Consider the following 21,140-nt stretch of genomic DNA (forward strand, 5'->3'; position numbering starts at 1 on the left):
TTGAGAAAGACAAATACAACCTCAATCCAGGTGATCAATGTCAGTATCAAAAGTGATAAGGCAAACTGAAACTCTCTATCCTTGATATGATATAAGGAGAATATTTTACATCTGTGGCCTTCCCCCAAAAAACACATAACCCCTGTCTAACTATGAAATACATATAAGATAAATTGCAACTGAAGGACATTCTGCGAAATATCTGAACAGTACTATTCAAACTGTCAAGGTCATAAGAAATAAGGAAAGTCTGAAAAACTCCAATAGCCAAAAGGAACTTAAGGAGACCTAACAACTAAATGTAATACATTATCCCAAATGGGATCCTAGAATAGCAAAGACATTAAGGAAAATCTGAGGAACTCTGAATAAATATGGATTTCCATTAATAATAATGTACCACTATTGGTTCATTAATTGTAACAAATGATCCATAATTATGTAAGATGTTGATAATGGGGAAATGGGTGCAGGGCATATAGAAACCTACTGTACTATCTTTGCAATAATTCTGTAAATCTAAACCTGTTCTAAAATTTGTAAGTTTATTTAAAGGCAAGGAGCACTAGGTGTGGTACATAAACAGTGAATTTTGGAACACTGGAAAAAATTAAATTAAATTAAAAAATAAAGGCAAATGGAGGGGTCTTTTATTAAAACACATTTTATAGGGACAAAAAACTAGAAACAAAATACATGCAAATAAATAGGAAAATTATTGACTAAATTGTGGTATCATAGACTATCAAGCAACACAGAATATTATATACTTAAAAGGATGAGTTAATTCTCGATCAGTTAACTTGGAAAAAATTCCTACTATGTATTTTTACTAAGAAAAGAAAATGTAGAGAAATGTGTAACTCTTATTTTATAAAACAATGAGAAAAAAAAGAATAAAGAGAAGGTATTCAAGGATACACGCTGGATTACAACATTGCTCAGAATAGGAGAATGGGGTTAGAGGAGAGAAAAGAGGAGGGGGGTAGCAAGTCTGGAGATATAAGCAGGGCAGGGAAAATAAGCAATAATTAATTTGATAATTCATTATCAGTATAGAACATCTATATAGTGAACTGATGCCTTGCAAATAAAATTTTAAATCTGTGAAAAAAAAATGAATCAGAAGGAGGAGAAGAGATCTATTTTAAACTGACAGGATTTAATGAGGGTGGGAGTAGAGAGGAGGTAAGTAGGAAAAGAGGAACTGCACCCTAAAGAATACAATGTCAGTCACTGAAGCTGAATTACCATTCTTTTCTCAATTTGCCAAGAGATACCCAAGTAGGTGAAAATACTGATTATCACTAAGGATGTGATGAGAATTTCTGCCAATATCCTGGAGTTTTTGCCCACCACAAACAGAAACTAAACTCACCACTTGCTTCCCCAACACTTCCCACTCAAAACATATAAGTACAAAAGTGATGCCTAGAGCATCAAGAAGATTATTTATACACCACCTTGTTCTCCTGGCCTTTTGAACAATGAGGCCTCACCAGGGGTTTCAAAGTGCTTTTGATGAAAAGGTGACATAGCTTTGGCATCAAAGTCCACACGAGACAAAAATAGGAAGGGTCTGCATTTCCAAGAAGTTAAAATCAAATAATAGAGTGTAGGTCCCTGCTGAGCAAGATCAGAGACTCCCAAAATGGCAGAATTGAAAAGTGGTTTAAAGGTCATCTCAGCTATCTACTTCAATACCTAATGCAGTCTCTATCTGAGATTCTAGATCCTAGATCGTAGCACCAGGGCAGAAGGGGAAGGAAGGACATATTATGGAATCCCTAAGTATAAAACAGATTGCTTTTCACAGTAAATTTCTTGCAAGAATGAATTTTATCTGTGATATCTTCCCTGTAAAGCACCTAGGAACTAAGGATGACCATGTGTTTACAGGGTTGCATGCTGAATATTTAGATACAGTAGACTCAAGTTCACACTGCAAATTATGTGAAAAATTTTAATGGTAGTTCATTTGTTAAGAGATCTCCCAGTAGCATCTGAAGTTATTTCTATCAACAAAAAGAGACCTTGGCTTAAGTGATACTTTAGGCCATTTTCATGGGCAGATATTAAAACCATTGAGCCAACTGGCTTTATGAAAAAAAAAATCATTAATCTAAGATAGGGATGGAATTGAGGAAGAAATGAATTATAAACTTTTCTAAATTATGTGAGCATACATAGTAAATGAAAGTCCCATTTTATGAAAATTTGTTAAGAATTTGCTGTCCAGTTCCAATAAATAATTAGAACTGAATTTACTGAAGCTCTACATGCACTGCAACCTTTCAAGATATATCCACTGTATAACAGGAGCAACACTTCCACATACTCCAGGCCCAATCGAAAGACAACCTGCTATGGTATTCAGCAATATTTTCATCTGGTATTCACTTTAATTTGGCACTCACCTTAAAACACAAGTGTAGAATCCACTGTCTTGTGCCTCAGCTGAGTGAAACCATATTGAATCTTCTTCTTTGCTCATCCTGACCTCTGAAAAGATGATGGGCTCTTCCAAATCACCTTTGTTTTTGTACCACATAAGCCTGAGCCCAGTGCTCTGGGCCATGCTATAGTTGGTACGAATATAACTGTAGAAAAGGGCACATTTCACTCGTACTGGTTCTCCTGCCAAAGCCATGTATGTCTTGAGATCCACTGACCAGTCAATGCAGCCATCCACTGAAAGAAAACCAGATTGGGCATGAAATTCAGGGAGCATTGTTAATGATAAGAGCAACAATCACTGCCAAAATGTATTGAGGGCCTACAGTGAGCCAAGATTCACAGAATTTGCATGGCAAGTGCTTTACATAGATTACCTCTACCTCTTTTAATCTTCCCAGTGACGCTTTGAGATGGACCAGCATTCTCCTTAGACCTCCCAGGCAGGATCCTTATTCTAGCTGTGTGCCTCCAGGGAATTTCCAGTTCTCTACAATAAACTTCTGCATGGAATTGACCGGATTCTCCAAGGAGCTCCAGCACTGGTGCTTATGTGCTTGTCCCGGGGCCCCACCACTAGGTTCCAATTCCAGCAGAGCAGCCTGGCAAAAGCATTACTCCTGCCAATCATACGGCATTTGCTTCACAGGATTGTGTGAGATTGGACTGTGAGGATGACACTGACATGTAGATTTTAGATGACTCAGATTATTTGGACAGGAACCCCACAAAAGAAATACTTCCAGGGGACCCTTGTACAGTCTAGGAGCAGCCCTGAGATTCACTTATGGTTCTTTTTTTAATTATTAATTTATTTGACACACAGAGAAAGAGAGATCACAAGCAGGCAGAGAGGCAGGCAGAGAGAGAGGGGGAAGAAGGCTCCCCGCCGAGCAGAGAGCCCTATGTGGGGCTCGATCCCAGGACCCTGAGACCATGGCCTGAGCTGAAGGAAGAGGCTTAACCCACTGAGCCACCCAGGTGCCCCTCACTTATTATTCTTATACTACAGACAAGAAAACTAAGACTCAGAGAAGTTCAGAGACTTTGCCCAAGGTGACACTGCTAATAAGTGGTAGAAAACCAGTCTCTGAATCTACAGACTGTGTTCTTAACCCCTACCCTATACTGCCTCTGCCTATAATTGTGACAGGGACGACAGTGTTATTTGTCTTTGAGAAAAGTTGGAAGCAGTAGGCACCTAAAGTAGGCACCTAAAGATTATTTGCCATTATCTACATTCCAGTTTTCCATGGTATAACCTATTAATAGCAGATATTTAATCACAGTTCAATTTCTTTCTATACCCCCAAGGACTCCCTTGCCATTCAACTGTGTTTACTCATGAGAATATATTATATTAACATCAGCTTTAGTCAAATAATATTAGGTGGGTAAATCTACCATTTAAAAAAACATATACAGTAAATTCCCTCTTTTCCAGAATGGTTGGAAATTAGACACTGGCTGATTTAATACGCTAATCAGCACAATTAGCAAAGATTGTCTACCTCCAATTATTTAATTTCAAAGAATTTCATCAAATTATACTGCAACCCTTTGTATTACTTGATTACTCTTTATAAAATAATCCTTTCATAAGCTGTAAAAACACTGCCATTTTAAAATTATATGTTTTACTTATAATTTTGTAAACTGATCTGCTTCCTTTTTTAGATGTTGAGAAGTCTGTACCCCAGTGTGTTTATCTTTTAACCTCAGTTGATAGGAAGCTCAGGGCTAAATGTAATACCCAAGTGCAATAACTACCTTCTTTTTTTTTGGTAAAGATTTATTTTAGAGACAGAGAGAGTATGGGCAGGTGGGGGGAGGGGCAGACAAAGAGGAAGGGAGAGGAAGAGACTCTTAAGCAGATTGCATGCTGAGTGCAGAGCCAGACTCCATGCTGATCTCATGACCCTGAGATCACGACCTCAGCCAGAACCAAGAGTGGGATGCTTAACTGACTGTGCCACCCAGGCAACCCCAAATGCCATAACTATCTTACCTCAAGATTTTGCTTTCTCTATACAAGGGTCCTTGCCCTGGGGTACAAGGATACCCAGGGTGAGGGTGACTGGGTAGACTTCAAGGTTGTTATGACTATTTGCATAGTTATACTTTTGGGGGGAGATGTTCCACAGCTCTTTAACAGATCTTCAAAGGGGTCTATAGCCCAAGAAAGTTTTTGAACTCCGTGGTTTCTGATCTCTCTTTCTGACTTAATTTTTTATTGCCCTGCTACATATGGGCTTTTATTATAAGCTGCCTCAAGTCCTCTTTTGTATGTGAAATATTGATTGGAAATAAATTAATAATAAAATAAATAACTCATTTTAAATTTATAATGAAGGGCATTTGAACTCTCTCTGAGGATTCATAAGGCACCAGATTCACCACTATGGATTTTGATGACCAATGTGCACTGCTGAAACCAAGAAGGAATGATTGGATTAAACCAAACCTGTGTCTAGTTATCTCTTGGGGGGCTTTTGCAGTCACTCCCTGGAATTGGTCATTTACCTGTCGTGAGTTACTCTCCTAACTGTCAGTAATAGATGGGGGAGATCTGCTTTAGTTAAACTTTTTAGGTCGTGGTAAAATTAGGGCAATCCATCTCTGGATCAAATGGAATTTTAATATTTCTTATTATCATCTTTAAATGAATTTTGTATTATTCCCTTTTATGGATTATCTGTGACACTGTTCCCATACATCAACAACAAAAACCTGGGGATAATTTAAAAAGACTCTTTAATAGTCCAGTTTTTCCCCAAACCCTAAAATGCACAGCAAGTGTTTCTGAATTAGCAAATTTGGCTTAGCAATGTAGCTTCAACCTCTATAATTACCTATTTAGTAGGAAAAAAAAAAAGTTTTGGGAATGTTTTTTCCACTTGTTTCCTAAATCCCTTTAGTTGCCTCCTTCAAACAATCTGTTGTATAATCTCGCTTTTACAATGTTAATGGTCTGGTTTGGCCCATTAGTGACAGATATTGAAGATAATAAAATATCTGCTCCTGAGACACAATGATCATACTCAATGACAGCTGAAGACATTTAATTGCCTTTATAATTAGCTTTATTATACAGACCTTGAGAATATACCAAGAATTCATTTTCTTTTAAGTACTATTTGAGCAAAATATATTTGATTTAATAGATTCATGGTTCCTTTTCCTCTGTTCTCTTGTTTAGCTAGCGGAGTGGAAGTATTTAGTTACAAGGTAGTCAGCAGGCAGAAAATAGATCTGCAGTAATGGAGAAAACAATTTTCAAATGGTATCCTCTTTATTCTTTTCCTTTAGTATTCACAAGGTTACAATATAAGGTATTTCAAACCTGAGGGGATCTTCCCCAAAAGTAAACAAAGGATATGATACCAAGGGTCTGTGAAAGCCCATCTGCCACCAAATATTTTCCCACACCAAACTTCCATCAGTAGAAATCCATTCCCATGAGTTGAGGCATTGTAGTATTGGACCACTACTAGATTCCAACATGATGATATGACTTGTTTCTCTTGGGTTTCTGTTCCTAGATAAACAAACCAAGAGTGGGGCAAGAGGGGATATACCACGATATAGTAAATTCATTTCTTTTAGATTTGAGAGTAGTGAAGAAACTAAGAAGGATATACTGCTGTAAGAGACCTAGAAAGTCAGGTAGCTAGGCAGCATGAAGGGACTGAAATAGTGAGGTTAAGAGAGAAGCACTGAAAGGTATGAAAGAGCCACAAAAAGGCAGAGAAGAAAGGTCACATACAATTCAATTAGCCAAGATCATTGTAGGAATCAAAGGTGGTGCCACCAGAAGTCACCAGTGCAAGTCACATTTCTATCATGAAAAGGAGCTGGCAATAATATGCCACACTTTCAGGGCCCCTCACATGTTGACACTCTATAAATAATTGGTAAATAAAGATCTGTGGTGAAGCTGACAAAGGTGCAGACTAAGGCCAGGTTGGTGACATAGTGGAACTGAGTAACCTATAGAGGAAGCCAGCCTGCCACGCTTGATCTCATCAGCACAGGTCTGTAATCCAGAGTGATCCAGCCCCATTCTGTTTACAACTCCAGTCACATGTGTTTAAGTTGGCCCCCAAAGAGCTCCTAAGAAAAGTGGTTTCTGGACAGACCAGCTTCTCCCACAGGTGATTTGAGAACTGGGTTTCACTGACCAGCCATAAGTGTAAATAGGGGCACTACAAGAAGAAAACCACTTTTCCCCCCAAAACAGTGAAATTCTATTGGATTGAAGCTTGCTACAGCACAATCTCATCGAATTGTAAGTGAATGCTGCCTGTTCTCTGCTTCACAAAAACTCAATATGGTTATAAATATACCTGTCATTCCATTAGAAAATACCTCCTATTTCTAAATTATCCATTCTGTGTTCACTCCTAAGTCTTATGAATGGCAATTCAAGTATTTAAAAAAACTGTATTTCTTTACATTCTCATCTCTACTCCCTTGATTTACATTTCTGTAAAGCTCACGAAGTTATTACTCTCAGTTTAGCCTTAAAGCAGAAATGCTTTAATATCTGAGCTATCCAAAACAATTATAATGGAGCAAAAAAGCCCCTTCTTTAAAACCCAGGCCTCTGGGCACCTGGGTGGCTCAGTGGGTTAAGCTTCTGGCTCTTGGCTTCTGCTCAGGTCATGATCTCAATATCCTAGAATGGAACCCTATGTCTGCCTCAGTGAGGAGTCTGCTTCTCTGTCTCTCTGCCCCAGACTCGTGCGTGTATGTGTGCTCTCTCTCTCTCTCAAATAAAAATAAATCTTTAAAAAAATCTCCGTTTTAATCATTTTCATTCCAATCTGCCAAACAGGTATGTTCTTGGGGAGTCTGACATGAAGATTCAAATGGAAACAACAACAACAAAAAATAACTGTATGAGCACATAAGGGGACATACCAGTATCCATGCAATTTATCTTGCCAAGAGGAGATTCCTAGGGGTAAACTAAAATACAATCCCATGGGACGTGCCCTGGGTGACAAAAGTGTGCAAGTAATGTGCAAGTAGACAAGCCTTGGCTTTCTCCTCAAAACAACCAGAAGAGAAAAACCTGCTACACCTACCTGCTGCGAAAACAAAGCTCTGAGAAAAGTTCATAAATCCGTAAAAAGAGGAAGAGTTTATCATCAATAATAATATTATTTTAGAAAAAAAATATTGTGTACAGTAAAATTACCCTTTAGTGGCTATATACATTACAATTTTTATTGGGGGGGTAGGATATATAGCTGTGTTTAGAATTGCCAGTTCAGGATTTCTACCCCAAATTAGGACTCTGTTTAGGTAAAAAGGCTAATTAGCACAGCGGAAAATAAGCAAGCTCCAGATATCTTGATGATATTCATTACAACTTAAGTCCTCTGCCTCAGATATACACCTAGTATTAGTTTATTATGTGTTTGTGATTAATAAATTCATCTGTTAACCAGCTGTTTTCTTTTAACTATGTCAACTATATCCCTTTCGTTTTTACAGCCAGCTCTATTTGTGATCAACAGGACAATTGTTAGGGGCAATTCATCAAATCACCACTAGAGGGGGAGCTGTCCAAGTTTTTTGCGTAGCACTCAGATTCCCCACCTAACCTCTAAAACTAAAAATATTGCTATCTGCCAACCACTGGTTGCTGGGGAGGAATCACAGCACAACTAGGGAATGCACCACTGTGTGTGACAGAAGGAGCCAAAAACTGAGCATGCGGCTGAGTTCTTGCTCAAACTGGGTAATCAGATTACACACACAGCAAGTGGATGACCCAAAACAGAAAGGTGTAACAGCAGCTACTGGCATTCATTGAGCCTTTCTTTGGTACAGAATAGCTGGGTGCCATGATAGATGCTTTGCATATTTTTTTCTCATTTTATTATCCCGTTAACTCTGGGAGATAGGGACTCTTATTCCCATTTTACTGAGGGAAAAAAAAAAACCCTCAGAGTTTAAATAACTTGCTTAAGGTTACCCAAGTTGTGGTAGTAGAGTGTGGATCCCAGCACAGGTGAGTTGGACTCCAGAACTTACGTCCTTCATCATTGTGTGTTCTATACATGCCTCCTATACTCCACATCCTAGCTCATGAGCTATTAAAATACTAAGGTTTGCTTGATGCTATCCAAACTGTCATATGTATTCCAAAGAACATTCATCTGTCCAGTAGAGCAGGCCTTTCCAGCTGGATGATAATCCATCCCCAAATAATAACCATTGTGGCAATAATAGCCACCAAATAATGTTTGCCAATTATTTATCTATGAATTACACACAGTACTTACAGAGTAATGAATTCTAAATAATTTGTGTATTTGATTTAACTTCTGAAGAGCAGATCTAAGACTTGGATCAATTTTATCTGACCCATATTGACATATTTAAAATTAAATATCTAGGAATGATCACCCAATTCCTAAAATCATAACCTAGGAATAGAATTGTGTGTTTATCTTAACATTTGTATTTATGTATTATAATTATTGAACACAATGTTATTCTTACTCTTAATATTTTAATATGGGAGTTAAATGCTTTCTGTTTCTTTCTCAGTTCTCCCCCAAACACAGAACTAATGACAAGTTTCTTTGCATTTATACCCATCATGGTGAACACTATCTGCCTCAGTTAGGCAACCCCAGACATAAGAAGTTAAACCCTCTGAGAAGTTAATGGCTTGTGCCCTTACTGCTGGACCCATGGCTCCTTACTTCCAGCCTGGAAATATGGACAGAGTTGTTTTGTTATTTTTTAAATAAAATTCTGTCGGTAGAAAAAAATATTTTAAAAATTTCATCTGTGAATCAGTATCCATCAATAGAGAAAATATCTGCCACCCCAGCTCAATAAATACAATAAGTTATTATCGCTTCGGGCTTTAAAAAGCATTTCTACGCTTTTTATGAATTGGATTATATGCTTTCCTTTCAACTTTACCCCCTACCATTTGTCAATGGGAAAGTTCTGCCTAAATGAAGTCTTTCATCTCATTTCACCTAGTTATTACACTTAATAATGGGCTGGCAACCATCTTCATTTCCCTTTCATTACAGGATCTGTGCTATGCTTTGTCAAGATCATTCCTTAGATCTTTACCAGACAAATGAGCCTCAATTATGTTCTGGAGGTGAAGCCACATGAAACATTACAACCAGCTCCTCAACTCCTGATTACCTGAGGCCTGATGAGAGCTTCCTTTGGAATTAGTCACTAGTCAGGAGCCCTTCTCAGATGCACTGATGTTAATTTGAAGGCTGCGGCAGCAAACGAGACTGTGGGAGACAGTATATCTACACTGTCCACCAACCCCACTAGCAGGCTTTCTGCTGCCCCCTCAAATCCAGGATGCTTGGCAGTGAATTTATCTTCCACGCTAAATCTGCCCCACCTCCTATGTCTGCAGTCATCCAAATCAAAATCGTTCAAAATCATTCCTGAATCTTGCCTTTTCATTCCCACTGACCTCCCCCTGCTCCCCCCAAAAAGACATTAAAGTTTGTCATTTCTGAAAAGTTACTTAAATTCTTCCCCTTCTCTCCATCCTCACAGATGTGAAAGTCCAGGTCCTTCTATTTTGTTTGGACTATAGTAATTCCCTTCTAAATGATTTTCTGACTTCCACATTCCAATATGTTCTTTAAACTGCTACTAAGTGATCTTTCTGAAATATATCCATGTCCTTTCTCTGCTCAAAACCTACAATGGCTCCCAGGATACACATCCCTAAGCCTAGCTCCCCTGGCTCACTATAGACTGCCTGTTGTTTCTACCCCTCCCCATAGTTCTGCACATATCCTATACTTCAGTCAGTACTCACCTTCCCTGCCATTCACTTTCCTCCGCCTTTGCCTTTCAGGTTTCTTCCTCTAGAATACCCTTTGCCTCTGTGCCTATCTACTGAGATCCTACTAATCCTCCAAGATCCAGCTTCAAACACCACTTGTATGAAACTATTCATTGCCCCATGTGAATTCCTTCCCCTGTAATGCTCTCACCACATGCTTGTCTACACATCTCCCCAGTTAGATGGGAGTCTCATTTACTTTGTATTTCTGGGAAAAGGTCTAAAGAATTGTACATAGTAGGCACTCATTAAATCTTTATGGCATGAAATCATGTGGGTTTTTCTTTCCCCAAACAAATTTAATAATAATCGAAAGTTGTATGAATTTATCAAAGACCTTAAGATTCCTCCTGCTGGGGACAGCTGGGTGGCTCTGTCGGTTAAGCATCTGTCTTCTGCTCAGGTCATGATCCCAGGGTCCTGAGACTGAGTCCCACATCAGATCTTCCTACTCAGTGAAGAGTCTGCTTCTCCCTCTCCCTCTGCCCCTTCCCCCAGCTTGTGTGCACACACTCTCTCTCTCTCTTTCTCTCACTCTGTTCTTGCCCTCTCTAAAATAAATAAATAATTTTTTTTATTATGTTAGTCACCATACAGTATATCATTCGTTTTTGAGTAAAATCTTAGGAAAAAAAAAAAAAAAAGATTCCTCCTGGTGCTTCCCACCACAGAAAACAGTGATGTATCCAAACTCTGATAGGAATGTCAAGAGATAGACCACAATGTACAAAATGTGTTCACAAGAACAAATACCTGCCACCTTTCCATTAGCCTGTATCACTAGAAACAGAATAACTAAATAAACTATGCCACACTCCTGCTCCAAAACCCATAATCCCCTGGCAAGTCAGATAAAATCCCAACTCTAGGGGCGCCTGGGTGGCTCAGTGGGTTGCGCCGCTGCCTTCGGCTCAGGTCATGATCTCAGGGTGCTGGGATCGAGTCCCGCGTCGGGCTCTCTGCTCAGCGGGGAGCCTGCTTCCCTCTGTCTCTCTCTGCCTGCCTCTCCATCTACTTGTGATTTCTCTCTGTCAAATAAATAAATAAATAAATAAAATCTAAAAAAAAAAATCACCAACTCTACCACCCAAGCTCTTCCAAATTAGGCCCTACCTATCAAAATGCCTTACTCTTGACAGGCTGACCTTCTTCTTCCCAGTCGTACCCTAGCCCTCCTTGTCAGGAACTAGTTATGCTATGGTTCCTTACCCACAGAGCTCTTCCCTGTCTACACCCTCACACCATTTTTTCCACCTTCCACACCTGCCCAAACAAATTTTAGTCGTGCCCTGAGCTTAGCTTACCTAGGTATCAAGATGGAAGTGGCATCCCAGTTTTCCTGCAATACTGATTGACACATAAGCCAAGGTCAGAGACCCCTCATGGTTTGTTTGTGTTTTTTTTTCCGTTTTCATATCATTGCTTCTCAAGTACCTCCTGGACCAGACACTTAGTAGGTCTTACTGAATGTAGTTTTATATATTCTCATTCCATGACAACTTGCACAATTAAGTGTAAATAGAATAAGCTGCTTTGGTTAATTAATTTTCACATTAGCTGGAGGTTAACCTTTAGATCGTTGAAAGTCTTCTCTAAAACATCCAAATCCACTTTTCTACTTCAGTAAGTAAAGAATCATGATGAGACTAAAATTTTTCTGGATTGACTGAGGATTTGTCAGGCCCTCCGTGTCATCACCCTAGACCCCAATGCCAAGACAGTTTAAGAAAAGGCCACAACAGCATGAAAAGAGTAGAGTTAGCTAGAGATCAGAAACCCTGGGCTCTCATTCCACCTCTGCCTCTTTAAAAGGATACATGACATCTAAGAAAGTCAGTTTCTACTCTGAGAAGAAATGGAAGCATTACACTAGACAAGCTTAACCCAGCACCAATAAAACAGACTATCTGATGGTTGATGAAGACTTCGGTCAAGAAGACAATCTGCATATGTGCTAAATTGGAAAATCTCCCCTGGCAACCTTCTTTTTCTTTTATTTTTTTTCTTAATTTCAAAATTACGGAGAACCAAAAAATAATAATATTACAAATCCTATGATTTTACCATCCAAATTTAATAATGTTAACTTTTTTTCCAATTTGCTTTCAGTAGCTTTGTCTTATTAAAAATTAAAGCATTGCAGATATAGCTAATGTCCCCTTTAACCACCATACACAGTCCCATTCTTACTTCAAACCCCTGTCTGGATATAAACACTATTCCCTCCAACATTTAGATTCTTGCACACATTAATAGGTACCCTGAAGAAAAATTACTGTGGTGACTAAAAGTTTGCTTTACAATGGGGAGTATAGATGGGAATAAAAGCCAGTGAACTGAGGGCTCTTGTGATGTGGGTTTCAGTCAGCTGAGGTTTCATAGAGTATGCACAGAGGTGTGCACATACCCTGTAGAAGCACACACTGCCCCTCTCACACATGGAGCCTTAGTGCAGGCAACCCTCAGGGTCTACAAGCATTCTCCGCCCAAAGGTAGTTGTTTCCATGCCATGCACTGCCACACAAATTTCAGGATGAGACCTCTGATACTGTCGAAGTTGTGGAAGATAGATGCTCTGTCATAAAGAGAGCACTGCCATGGGCAGAGACACAATTGCTGCTCATCAAATAGCGAGGTCCTAAAAGTTACAAGCAGAGCCCACATCTTCAATTCTACACTTGGCTGCCCCTACTGCAAATCAAATTCTGTGTCAACTAGGATACACAGACTCCAAAGTTAAGTGCCGATTAGGACTTACTCATCTTCTTTAGCTAACTTATTTCCTCCTCTATTTGCAAGCTTAGCACATCATTGGGCTACCACAAACCCCTCCTCATGCTGAGCTAACTAAATAATGGAAACCCTCTGCTGCCTCTGTCCGGGGCTATAAGGATTAAATATATCAGTGCACTTCAAGTGCTTACTTCAAGTGCTTAGAACAGTGCCTGGAACACAGACAATACTCAACAAGTATTTTCTATTACTACTTTGACTACTGCTACTATTCCTATTAATTATACATCTAGTTTACTAATTATTCTACCATATTTCCCAAGTGTTTACATATAACAATGCACATTATTTCAACAGAAAGTATCTTTTTTTAGTTAGGTCATTGAATTTTTTTTTCAGATTTGGAGCAGAGATAAGTCATATTACTGATAAATTTCATTTCAGGACTGTGAAGGGTCATTATGAAATATTCTGACATGATATATATTTTCATATTAATTATATATGATAGAGTAATAGGTGCATACGTATATCGGTATAATGTTACAATATTATTAAAGATTGCATATATTTATATTTTATAAATGACATATAAATGTACAGACTGCATATAATACTTGTAGTTTATAAATTTACACATATTTACATAACATATTTTCCTTATATTTATGTAATCATAATGTAACTTCAGAATAAAATTAATTGTTATAACTAAATGTATATTGACAATAATTGTTTGAATCATATGAAATTGCTGTTTTTATAAACCAAAGAAGTTAAATATTGAAAACTGAATGATTCATCCTAATATATACTTTATATAAAATATCACATATTTAAACAAACATTTATCAGACAAAATTGTAACTATCCTAAAAAGGAAGAGTAGAGCTAAATAGAGTTGAGACTTCCATGTTAGCTGGTAAATATTTTTATTATTTGTCAACACAAATTGGTCTGTGCTAGGGCCCTTCTGATAATTTATAAAACCAGCAGAGCTGCTGCTTCTAGCTTCCAGGCCTTTGCAATGGCTGTGCCCTATGCCTAGTACACCGTTCCCTCAGATACACACTTAGCTCCCTGGCTACCAACATCCTCCACTTACCGGTTCAAATAAGTTCAGGGTGGGGCAATTACTGGTTCCTGGACTGGCCAAAGGGATGAGTTGCTTGATAACCTCCGCCCATTCACATCATCTCCAGAACCATCTCCCAGACCTGAACACTTCCCTTCCTTTCCCCATACCCAAAGCGCATCTGATTCCCATCCGCTCGCAACGTGTGCAGGGTCCGCACCGTGAACGCCAGCCTCATTCATTTCGGTGTCGAGGAAGGGCGATAAAGGAAAGGAGAAGCAGCTTCTCCCCTCCGCTCCCCCAGCGGCAGCTCCGCCCGGTCTCCTCCCCATCCCGACTCCTCTTCAGGACTGGGGGCAACCGCAGCCCTGGCGCACCTGAGTGCGGTTCGGTTCACGTGGCCTCGAGGAAGAAATGTCCACAACACAGGCGCAGTGAAGCGCCTCTCCTCAGCGACTGCTAGAAGGTAGCGTGTTCTGGGAAGAGCGTGGAGAGAAGTGCAGTGGGCTCTGGGGCCGCAGGCCAGCCAGGAAGCCAGGGACTGGGCTGGAGAGGGGGTAGGAAGGAGGAGGATGCTGCGCGGCTTAAGTACCTGTAGCACCAAAGAGCCCAAGACCTTGCTCAAGGGGGCGCCATCCACTGCAGAGCTGGCCCCAGCCCTCTGTCAGGGAATTGGCCCGACTCAGAGCACTTCCTGGGTATAGCACTTCCTGCATCTGCGTAGTGTTAGCGCCATAATCATAGTTTCACCACCCCGGATGCTAGCCTCGCCTTCTCCTCTCTCAGAACTGGGTATGGTTCTAGGACATTCCGTAATATTACTTTGCGCAATTAGGTTAACTTTAAAGAACTAAATATATATCACTGTGCCTGGGTATTGACTGTCTCCGTGATAAAAGAGGCATAATTAAGATTGTCTGTATTTAAATTAATATTACAATGTTATAATATTAGTTACACCGGAAGCACCTCCAGGAAGACCCATGCTATGCTTTACCATTTATTCATTGGGGATAATGACTGTCCATCCATTATTATTTGTGCTTACATTATTCACCTTTATAGTATCAATTATTATAATTAAGGTCATAATTAAGTTATTATGTCATTAATCATTATCATAGTGAATGCCACAATTGTATTAACTATTATGTATACCATAATTGTATTATTTATTATAAATGTTAAAGTATAGCACAGTTTAATAATTTACTAATAAAAATAATTAATACTAAATTTAAAAAAAAATATTAAATTAATTCTATACTACTAAGAAACCCTGATGTTAACCTTTTCATCTCATCAGAATCAGGATAACTGAGGTAAAGCATTAGTGCAGTTAATTGCATTATTATATTTTTTTTAAAAAAACTACTGAAACTACTATTCCTGGTAATGCTGGTATAACAATCTTCCCCTCTTGGAAATGGCATAATGATATCGCATGATTAATGTTCTTATTATTATTGCTAATGTTATTTTAACATATACCTTAATAATGGATATCAATACAAGAATAATGATGTTATCTGATACTGCCTCTGAAATGGAGATGAATTTGGAATACTGATAAATTACATTACACTGATATTATAATCTAATTATTATAGTCACTCCTGAGAATATGTCACTCCTGAGAATCTTGGCATGCATCTGTAAAATGGACATAATTATGAGTCATCACTGATATTGTTATTTGCATTTATGTTAGTACTATAGTTGTAATTAGTGCTACTAGGAATAACGGTTTCTTGTAAACTGGGGAGAAATTCACTCCTCACAATGTTTTTATCAGATTTAAATGAGTCAAAACTTGGCACACCATACTAATGATGATAATATTAATAATAGGAAAGTTTCTTAACCCCTTACTGTGTATCAGGTACACAGTACCTGTGTTTTACATGCATTGACTCAATCTCCACAACAGCCATGTGAGCAGATAGGTATTAAAGATATCCCCAATTTACATTTGAGTAAACTGAGATTCAGAGAGGTTAAATGTCTTGCCTGATATTCCACAACCAGTTTGATTCCAGATTCCATTTTCTTAACCACTGCTTGGGTATTCATGGAAATAATTATCACGTATAACTAATATTTTTATCCAAGTTACTATCTTATTATTATGGTACATCAGAAAAGAATGAGAGTTTCCTTCTTTTTCATCATAAAATAGTCATAGACACCAGGCACAGGCAGTGGCTGGTATTAGAGGCGCTGATGTTTGGAATATAGGCAGTGGTGGGGTGACCAGAGTAGGAGCGGGGGGAGAGAAAGCTATCTCTCCTGATGTTGTCAGGAGACACATTTGAAGTAACTCAGATCAAAAACATCTGGTAGAGAGTTGGTGCACATAAATGCTTCTAAAAGGTTGGTTAATCTTTCATTAGCTGCTTAGTTAGCTTCCTAGTAGCCCAGACAAAAAGAAAAGGCAAATTTTAGAAAGGAAAATTGCAAAGAAAGGTACTATTCTTGATGCTGAGGTAATGAGTGCTTTTTCTCTCACCACCTGTGACACTACCCTCTGCACCTTCCCTGAATTCCCTGGTCAAAGAAAGATACCTCATGTCAACAGCCTGTTGTTCATAGCTGTTTACACAAGTAGTATTTGACATCACACAGTGGTGCAAGGCTTCCAGCCTGCATGTGTCCAATACACACTTGGATAAGATCCATCTCAATCCATAATGCCCTGGAAGACTAGAGGGAATGGAGTGAAGAAGGTTAAGGGAAGAAAGATGATGTCTGGGTGAAGGAGGCATTGAGAGAAGGAACAAAGGAGATTTGTTAATGGGATAGAGGTTTGCCAGCCCCTCATAACAAGGAATGGGAGGCAAGGGTTCCTTCTAGGAGTGGTGGGAGGTTGAAGGTAAGACTTAAAGGTAGAATCAGGTGGAAGTCTGTTTAAAATGCTGTTAGAACCCCAAGTACACCAACCCCAACACTAGTCTGCACATGAGTAGAAGGCTGGATGAAAGATCTCTAGAGGGTAAAACAGAGAGGGGATGGTTTACCTGAGCATGCCTACACGGGCCAGGCCACAGTTCCTTATTAACAATTACCTATTTACCGATGAGTTTGGGCATTTTGCAAAACCTTAGAGAATAATACAGCCCAGACTGCCACAGTTAGAGCCATTGGAACAAGGATCCCCAGACTCCACCGAACTATGGAGCCCACCAATCCATGGAAGCCTGACACTTCTTCTACCCTCCTGCAAGGCAAAGTTAAATGCCACACACCCCATTTTCCAGCTGCTCTTTGCTTTGCTCCTAGCTCTGTCCCAAACCACTCCTGAGCAAGCCTGCATTTGTGTACCCACCATACCTCTAAGTAATTCAGTGTGACTCAGACATGGGTGGGCCTGGACAGCAATATGTCCCTGCTATATAGGTCTCACCATGCAATTCCAGAGGGGTAAGTAATGCCTCCATTTAAGGAGGCTGGGAGGGGGGAGGTATCTTTCCACGTTCTTTTTTAGGAGACTTAGGGATAGGGGAATCTTAAGTTCCACAATTCTAAGAGTCCTCCTGACACATTTTTCCCTCCTTCCATGCTCACCTCCAGTTATTGTAGCTCAGTTTCTGGGACCCATCAACTTCACTAGATCATAAATTGTTAAGAGATAATAATTGTGCAGGTATGCCTGTCATCTTCTCCCTACATCCATCTCCTGAACTGAAATAAGTTCCTAGACCCTGCTTTGCCTGAAGGCATGGGGTAGCTCTCTGGGGCCTGACGTTCCTGTGAAATAGTAAGTTCCCCTACCCCCTAAACACTCTTGTAGCAAACAGAAATCCTACAGTGAGATGGGGTGCCTGGGTGGCTAGTCGGTTCAGTGTCTGCCTTCGGCTCAAGTCACAATCAAGCCCCACATCAAGCCCTGCGTCAGACTTTCTGCTTATAGGGAGCCTGCTTCTCCCTCTGCCTTTCCCCACTGGTATTCTCTACCCCGCCTCCCTTATTCTCTCTCTCTCTCAAGTAATATTTTTAAAAACCTTAAAAAAAAAAAAAAGAAATCCTACAATGACCCACCAAAGATGCCCTGTCCTCATCCTTAGATCTTGTGAATATAATGAAATACCACTTCTGTGATAATGTTATTATATGGCACAGTTGACCATAAAATAGGGAGATTATTCAATAGGGTCTAACCCAAGCACAAGTACTGGAATGCAGAGAGCTTTCTCTAGCTGCAGAAGAAAGGGAAGTCAGAGAAAGTTGAAGTGTGAGAAACACACAATGCAGGACTGCTGGCTTATGGAGATGGAGTGGGGCCCTTAAAAAGGAAAGCAAGAACCTGAAGACACAGAGATTGGCTCTTGGCCAACAGCCAGCGAGGCAGTGGGAATTTCAACCCTCCAGCCAACAAAGGCTGGATCTTTCTAACACCCTGAATGAGCACAGAAGGATTCTTCCCTTGGAGCTTCCAAGAGGCGAGCAAGGCTGACACTTGACTTTGGCCTTCTGAGACCTTAAGCAAAAAACTTAGGTGAACCCAACCAGACTTCTGACCTACCAAATGGTGAGCTAATAAATAGGTATTGTTTAAAGTTGCTGAATTTGTGACAATTTAATATTATTAATAGAAAACTAGTATAATATCTTAATCTTCACCCCTTTCCTTTTTATTTCACAGAATATCAGGACCCTAAGGAAGACTTGCACATTAGTTCCTCACCTTGTTCATTCAGGAGGATGACTGGTTTCATCTGTAAGGTAATGTCCCCAATCTCTTGCCCTTCCTGCCTTTGCCCTGCTCAAACTCTTTGACCTCAGGCCTTCTCCACATGCATTTTGTCCACCGAGTTTCCCCCAACTGTCGTCCCAGGACTGCCAAACACAGCTGATTCTTTCTTTGTCCCAGGTCATCCTGGTGCTGGTGCTGATGGTTGGCAGACCATAGGGTGTCCTTGTCAATGGGGTGCACTGTGCTGACCTTCTTCAGTGTCTTTGAGGGTTGGGACTGTGCCATTCTCCAAAATGCCATCTGACGTACTTCTGTTCAAGCTTAGCTGAGGTAGGTTCTTCTGGAAAAGGTGTGACAGTTCTATGAATGTACCCTCCCCAGGTGTTTCTGCAGCCTCAGGGACTGCTCCCTTTGACTTCCAGCCTTCCTGAGTCCATCTGCCTCTTTTCTAGTCCCTTTTCTTTTCCTCATCTCTTTCTAGGATAGAGGAGAAGGGCAGGAAGTATGAGGGGAAGTACAGTGCCCCTTCTACCTTATAGTACTGCCCTGACTCTTTTGCCTGATCTCCTGCTCCAAAGCAAGTGATGCATGGTGCCTGTGGGTGAATGTTCCCATGAACCACCCCATCATCTAAACAATGCCACATGCTTCAGCTGCCTACCCATGAGGCCTGGGAAATACAACAAGATTCTAATGGATCCCAGCTGTCAGCTTCGCACCTGACTACGGACCCCCCATGACTTGTTCCTTTTCTGAAGATGATCATCTTCGCTAAGATCCTCAACCTTCCCAAGACCATCAACTCCTGGGTGTTCTGAAGTATTGTTGAGATTCTGTTTACTGATCAGGTTGCCTAATCACAGATGTGTTAACTTTCAACAGTACCTTAAGAGATACATTTGAAATATACGCACTTTTTAAAAAAGATATTTATTTATTTATTTATTTGACAGAGAGATCACAAGTAGGCAGAGAGGCAGGCAGAGAGTGAGAGAGGGAAGCAGGCTCCCTGCTGAGCAGAGAGCCCGATGTGGGGCTCAATCCCAAGACCCTGATATCATGACCTAGGCCGAAGGCAGAGGCTTAACCCACTGAACCACTCTGGTGCCCCTGAAATATGCACACTTTTCTATACATGTTTTTGCTACAGCTGAGATTTTTATTTTACCCTACTTACAAGCTAATAAGTTATCCTGTCTCATGGATGCTGATAGAAGAATAAGACCTCTGTATTGGAAACAAGGGATAGTATTATTTTTAGGACAGCAAGCAGCATGAACACTTATTGCATAGATTCTCCTTTTCTCTCCAATCTGACAGGAAAAACATGGAGTATAACAGGTTTGACCAAACACTGAGCTTGGGAAAAGGTACCAATTTGTAGCAAGCACTAAACAAGGCCAGTCTTTGTCCTGAGACAGACATTACCTCATCCCTCAAAGGCTGCATGCTGCAAACACAACCCTGAGAAATGGCCCAGGTAAAGAACAGATAGGGCCTTTCATTCTTGGCATAACCAGTAAGGTACGTAGGAGTACAGATTCTCCCCCCAAACAGTTATTCTCAATAAAATTTACCAAAAATATCCCGTCTGACAACACCTCCCACCATTGACAAATCTTCCTCCTCCTGCTCTCAACTCCTCCTCCTTCCTTCTTTCTTTCATCCACTTACCCACACTTTTGGTGCTATTACTTTTCCAAACTGCACTGTTTTCACCCCATCCAGAGCATGAAATTTAAACTAGAGAAGGAGCTGTATCCAGAGAGATCTGGAATGTTGTCATGTCGTCAATCCTCTAGAAAAATTTCCTGAAGCATGACTCACCTGCAGTGGTGGTGGCCTTAGAGAAGTCTTCCCTGTTCCCCATAGTGTTAACCTCCACCCTTTGGAGTCTGTATGTTCAAGGGAGACATAAGCAGATGAGTTGGGGTAGAGATCAGAGGGAATGTGGTCAACAGGGTCTGGTCTGTTCACATTCATACATAGGTACACACAGAGGTTTTGACTATTTTAGTTAGCACTGAACACAGGAGGCATTCAGCTTAAACAGGAACAAATGGGGACATCAGGACCAATGTCAGCTGATATGTTCCCTAACATATAATGGAGGCTAGATCACCTTCCATCACCTTCTTTGACAGACGTCCCAAAACCTAAGGCGGTGAAAAAAGACTACCCTTCACAATACAAAGCTGGCTTATCCTCTGTGTTGCAGGGTTATAGGGGGTGAGGACAAAGGGAGGATGGGGCAGCAAGATAGCCTGTGGGAGCCCTAGCATGAGCCTCACCTTCTTCCTGACTTTCACATTCCTGTTCCTTCTATCCCT

General features: G+C 40.2%; 2 protein-coding genes across 5 annotated transcripts in view; one reads left to right on the forward strand and one right to left on the reverse strand.

Annotated features, from left to right (window-relative positions):
* The window catches only part of IL1RAPL2 (interleukin 1 receptor accessory protein like 2), a 1,449,628-nt gene that overhangs the window by 623,996 nt on the left and 804,492 nt on the right, over positions 1-21,140 (reverse strand). The window contains exons 1-2 of one of the 3 annotated variants that reach the window (XM_082717422.1): positions 14,710-14,788; positions 2,418-2,691 (exon numbers count right to left, since the gene is read on the reverse strand). In XM_082717422.1, coding sequence (XP_082573548.1) covers positions 2,418-2,650 — 233 coding nt within the window. In that variant the 5' untranslated portion in view covers positions 2,651-2,691; positions 14,710-14,788. Of the gene's footprint in view, positions 1-2,417; positions 2,692-14,147; positions 14,578-14,709; positions 14,789-21,140 lie in introns of those variants that run through there. The other 2 variants (XM_082717423.1, XM_082717421.1) reach the window with 2 other exon arrangements.
* Positions 14,858-21,140, forward strand: part of LOC309856357 (uncharacterized protein) — a 34,167-nt gene continuing 27,884 nt past the window's right edge. For both annotated transcript variants that reach the window (XM_082717426.1, XM_082717425.1), the window contains exons 1-2: positions 14,858-14,909; positions 18,760-18,839. In XM_082717426.1, the coding sequence (XP_082573552.1) occupies positions 14,876-14,909; positions 18,760-18,839 (114 nt within the window). In that variant the 5' untranslated portion in view covers positions 14,858-14,875. The remainder of the gene's footprint in view (positions 14,910-18,759; positions 18,840-21,140) is intronic.

The sequence above is a fragment of the Mustela nivalis genome, assembly GCF_964662115.1.
Source record: "Mustela nivalis genome assembly, chromosome: X".
Lineage (NCBI taxonomy): Eukaryota > Metazoa > Chordata > Mammalia > Carnivora > Mustelidae > Mustela > Mustela nivalis.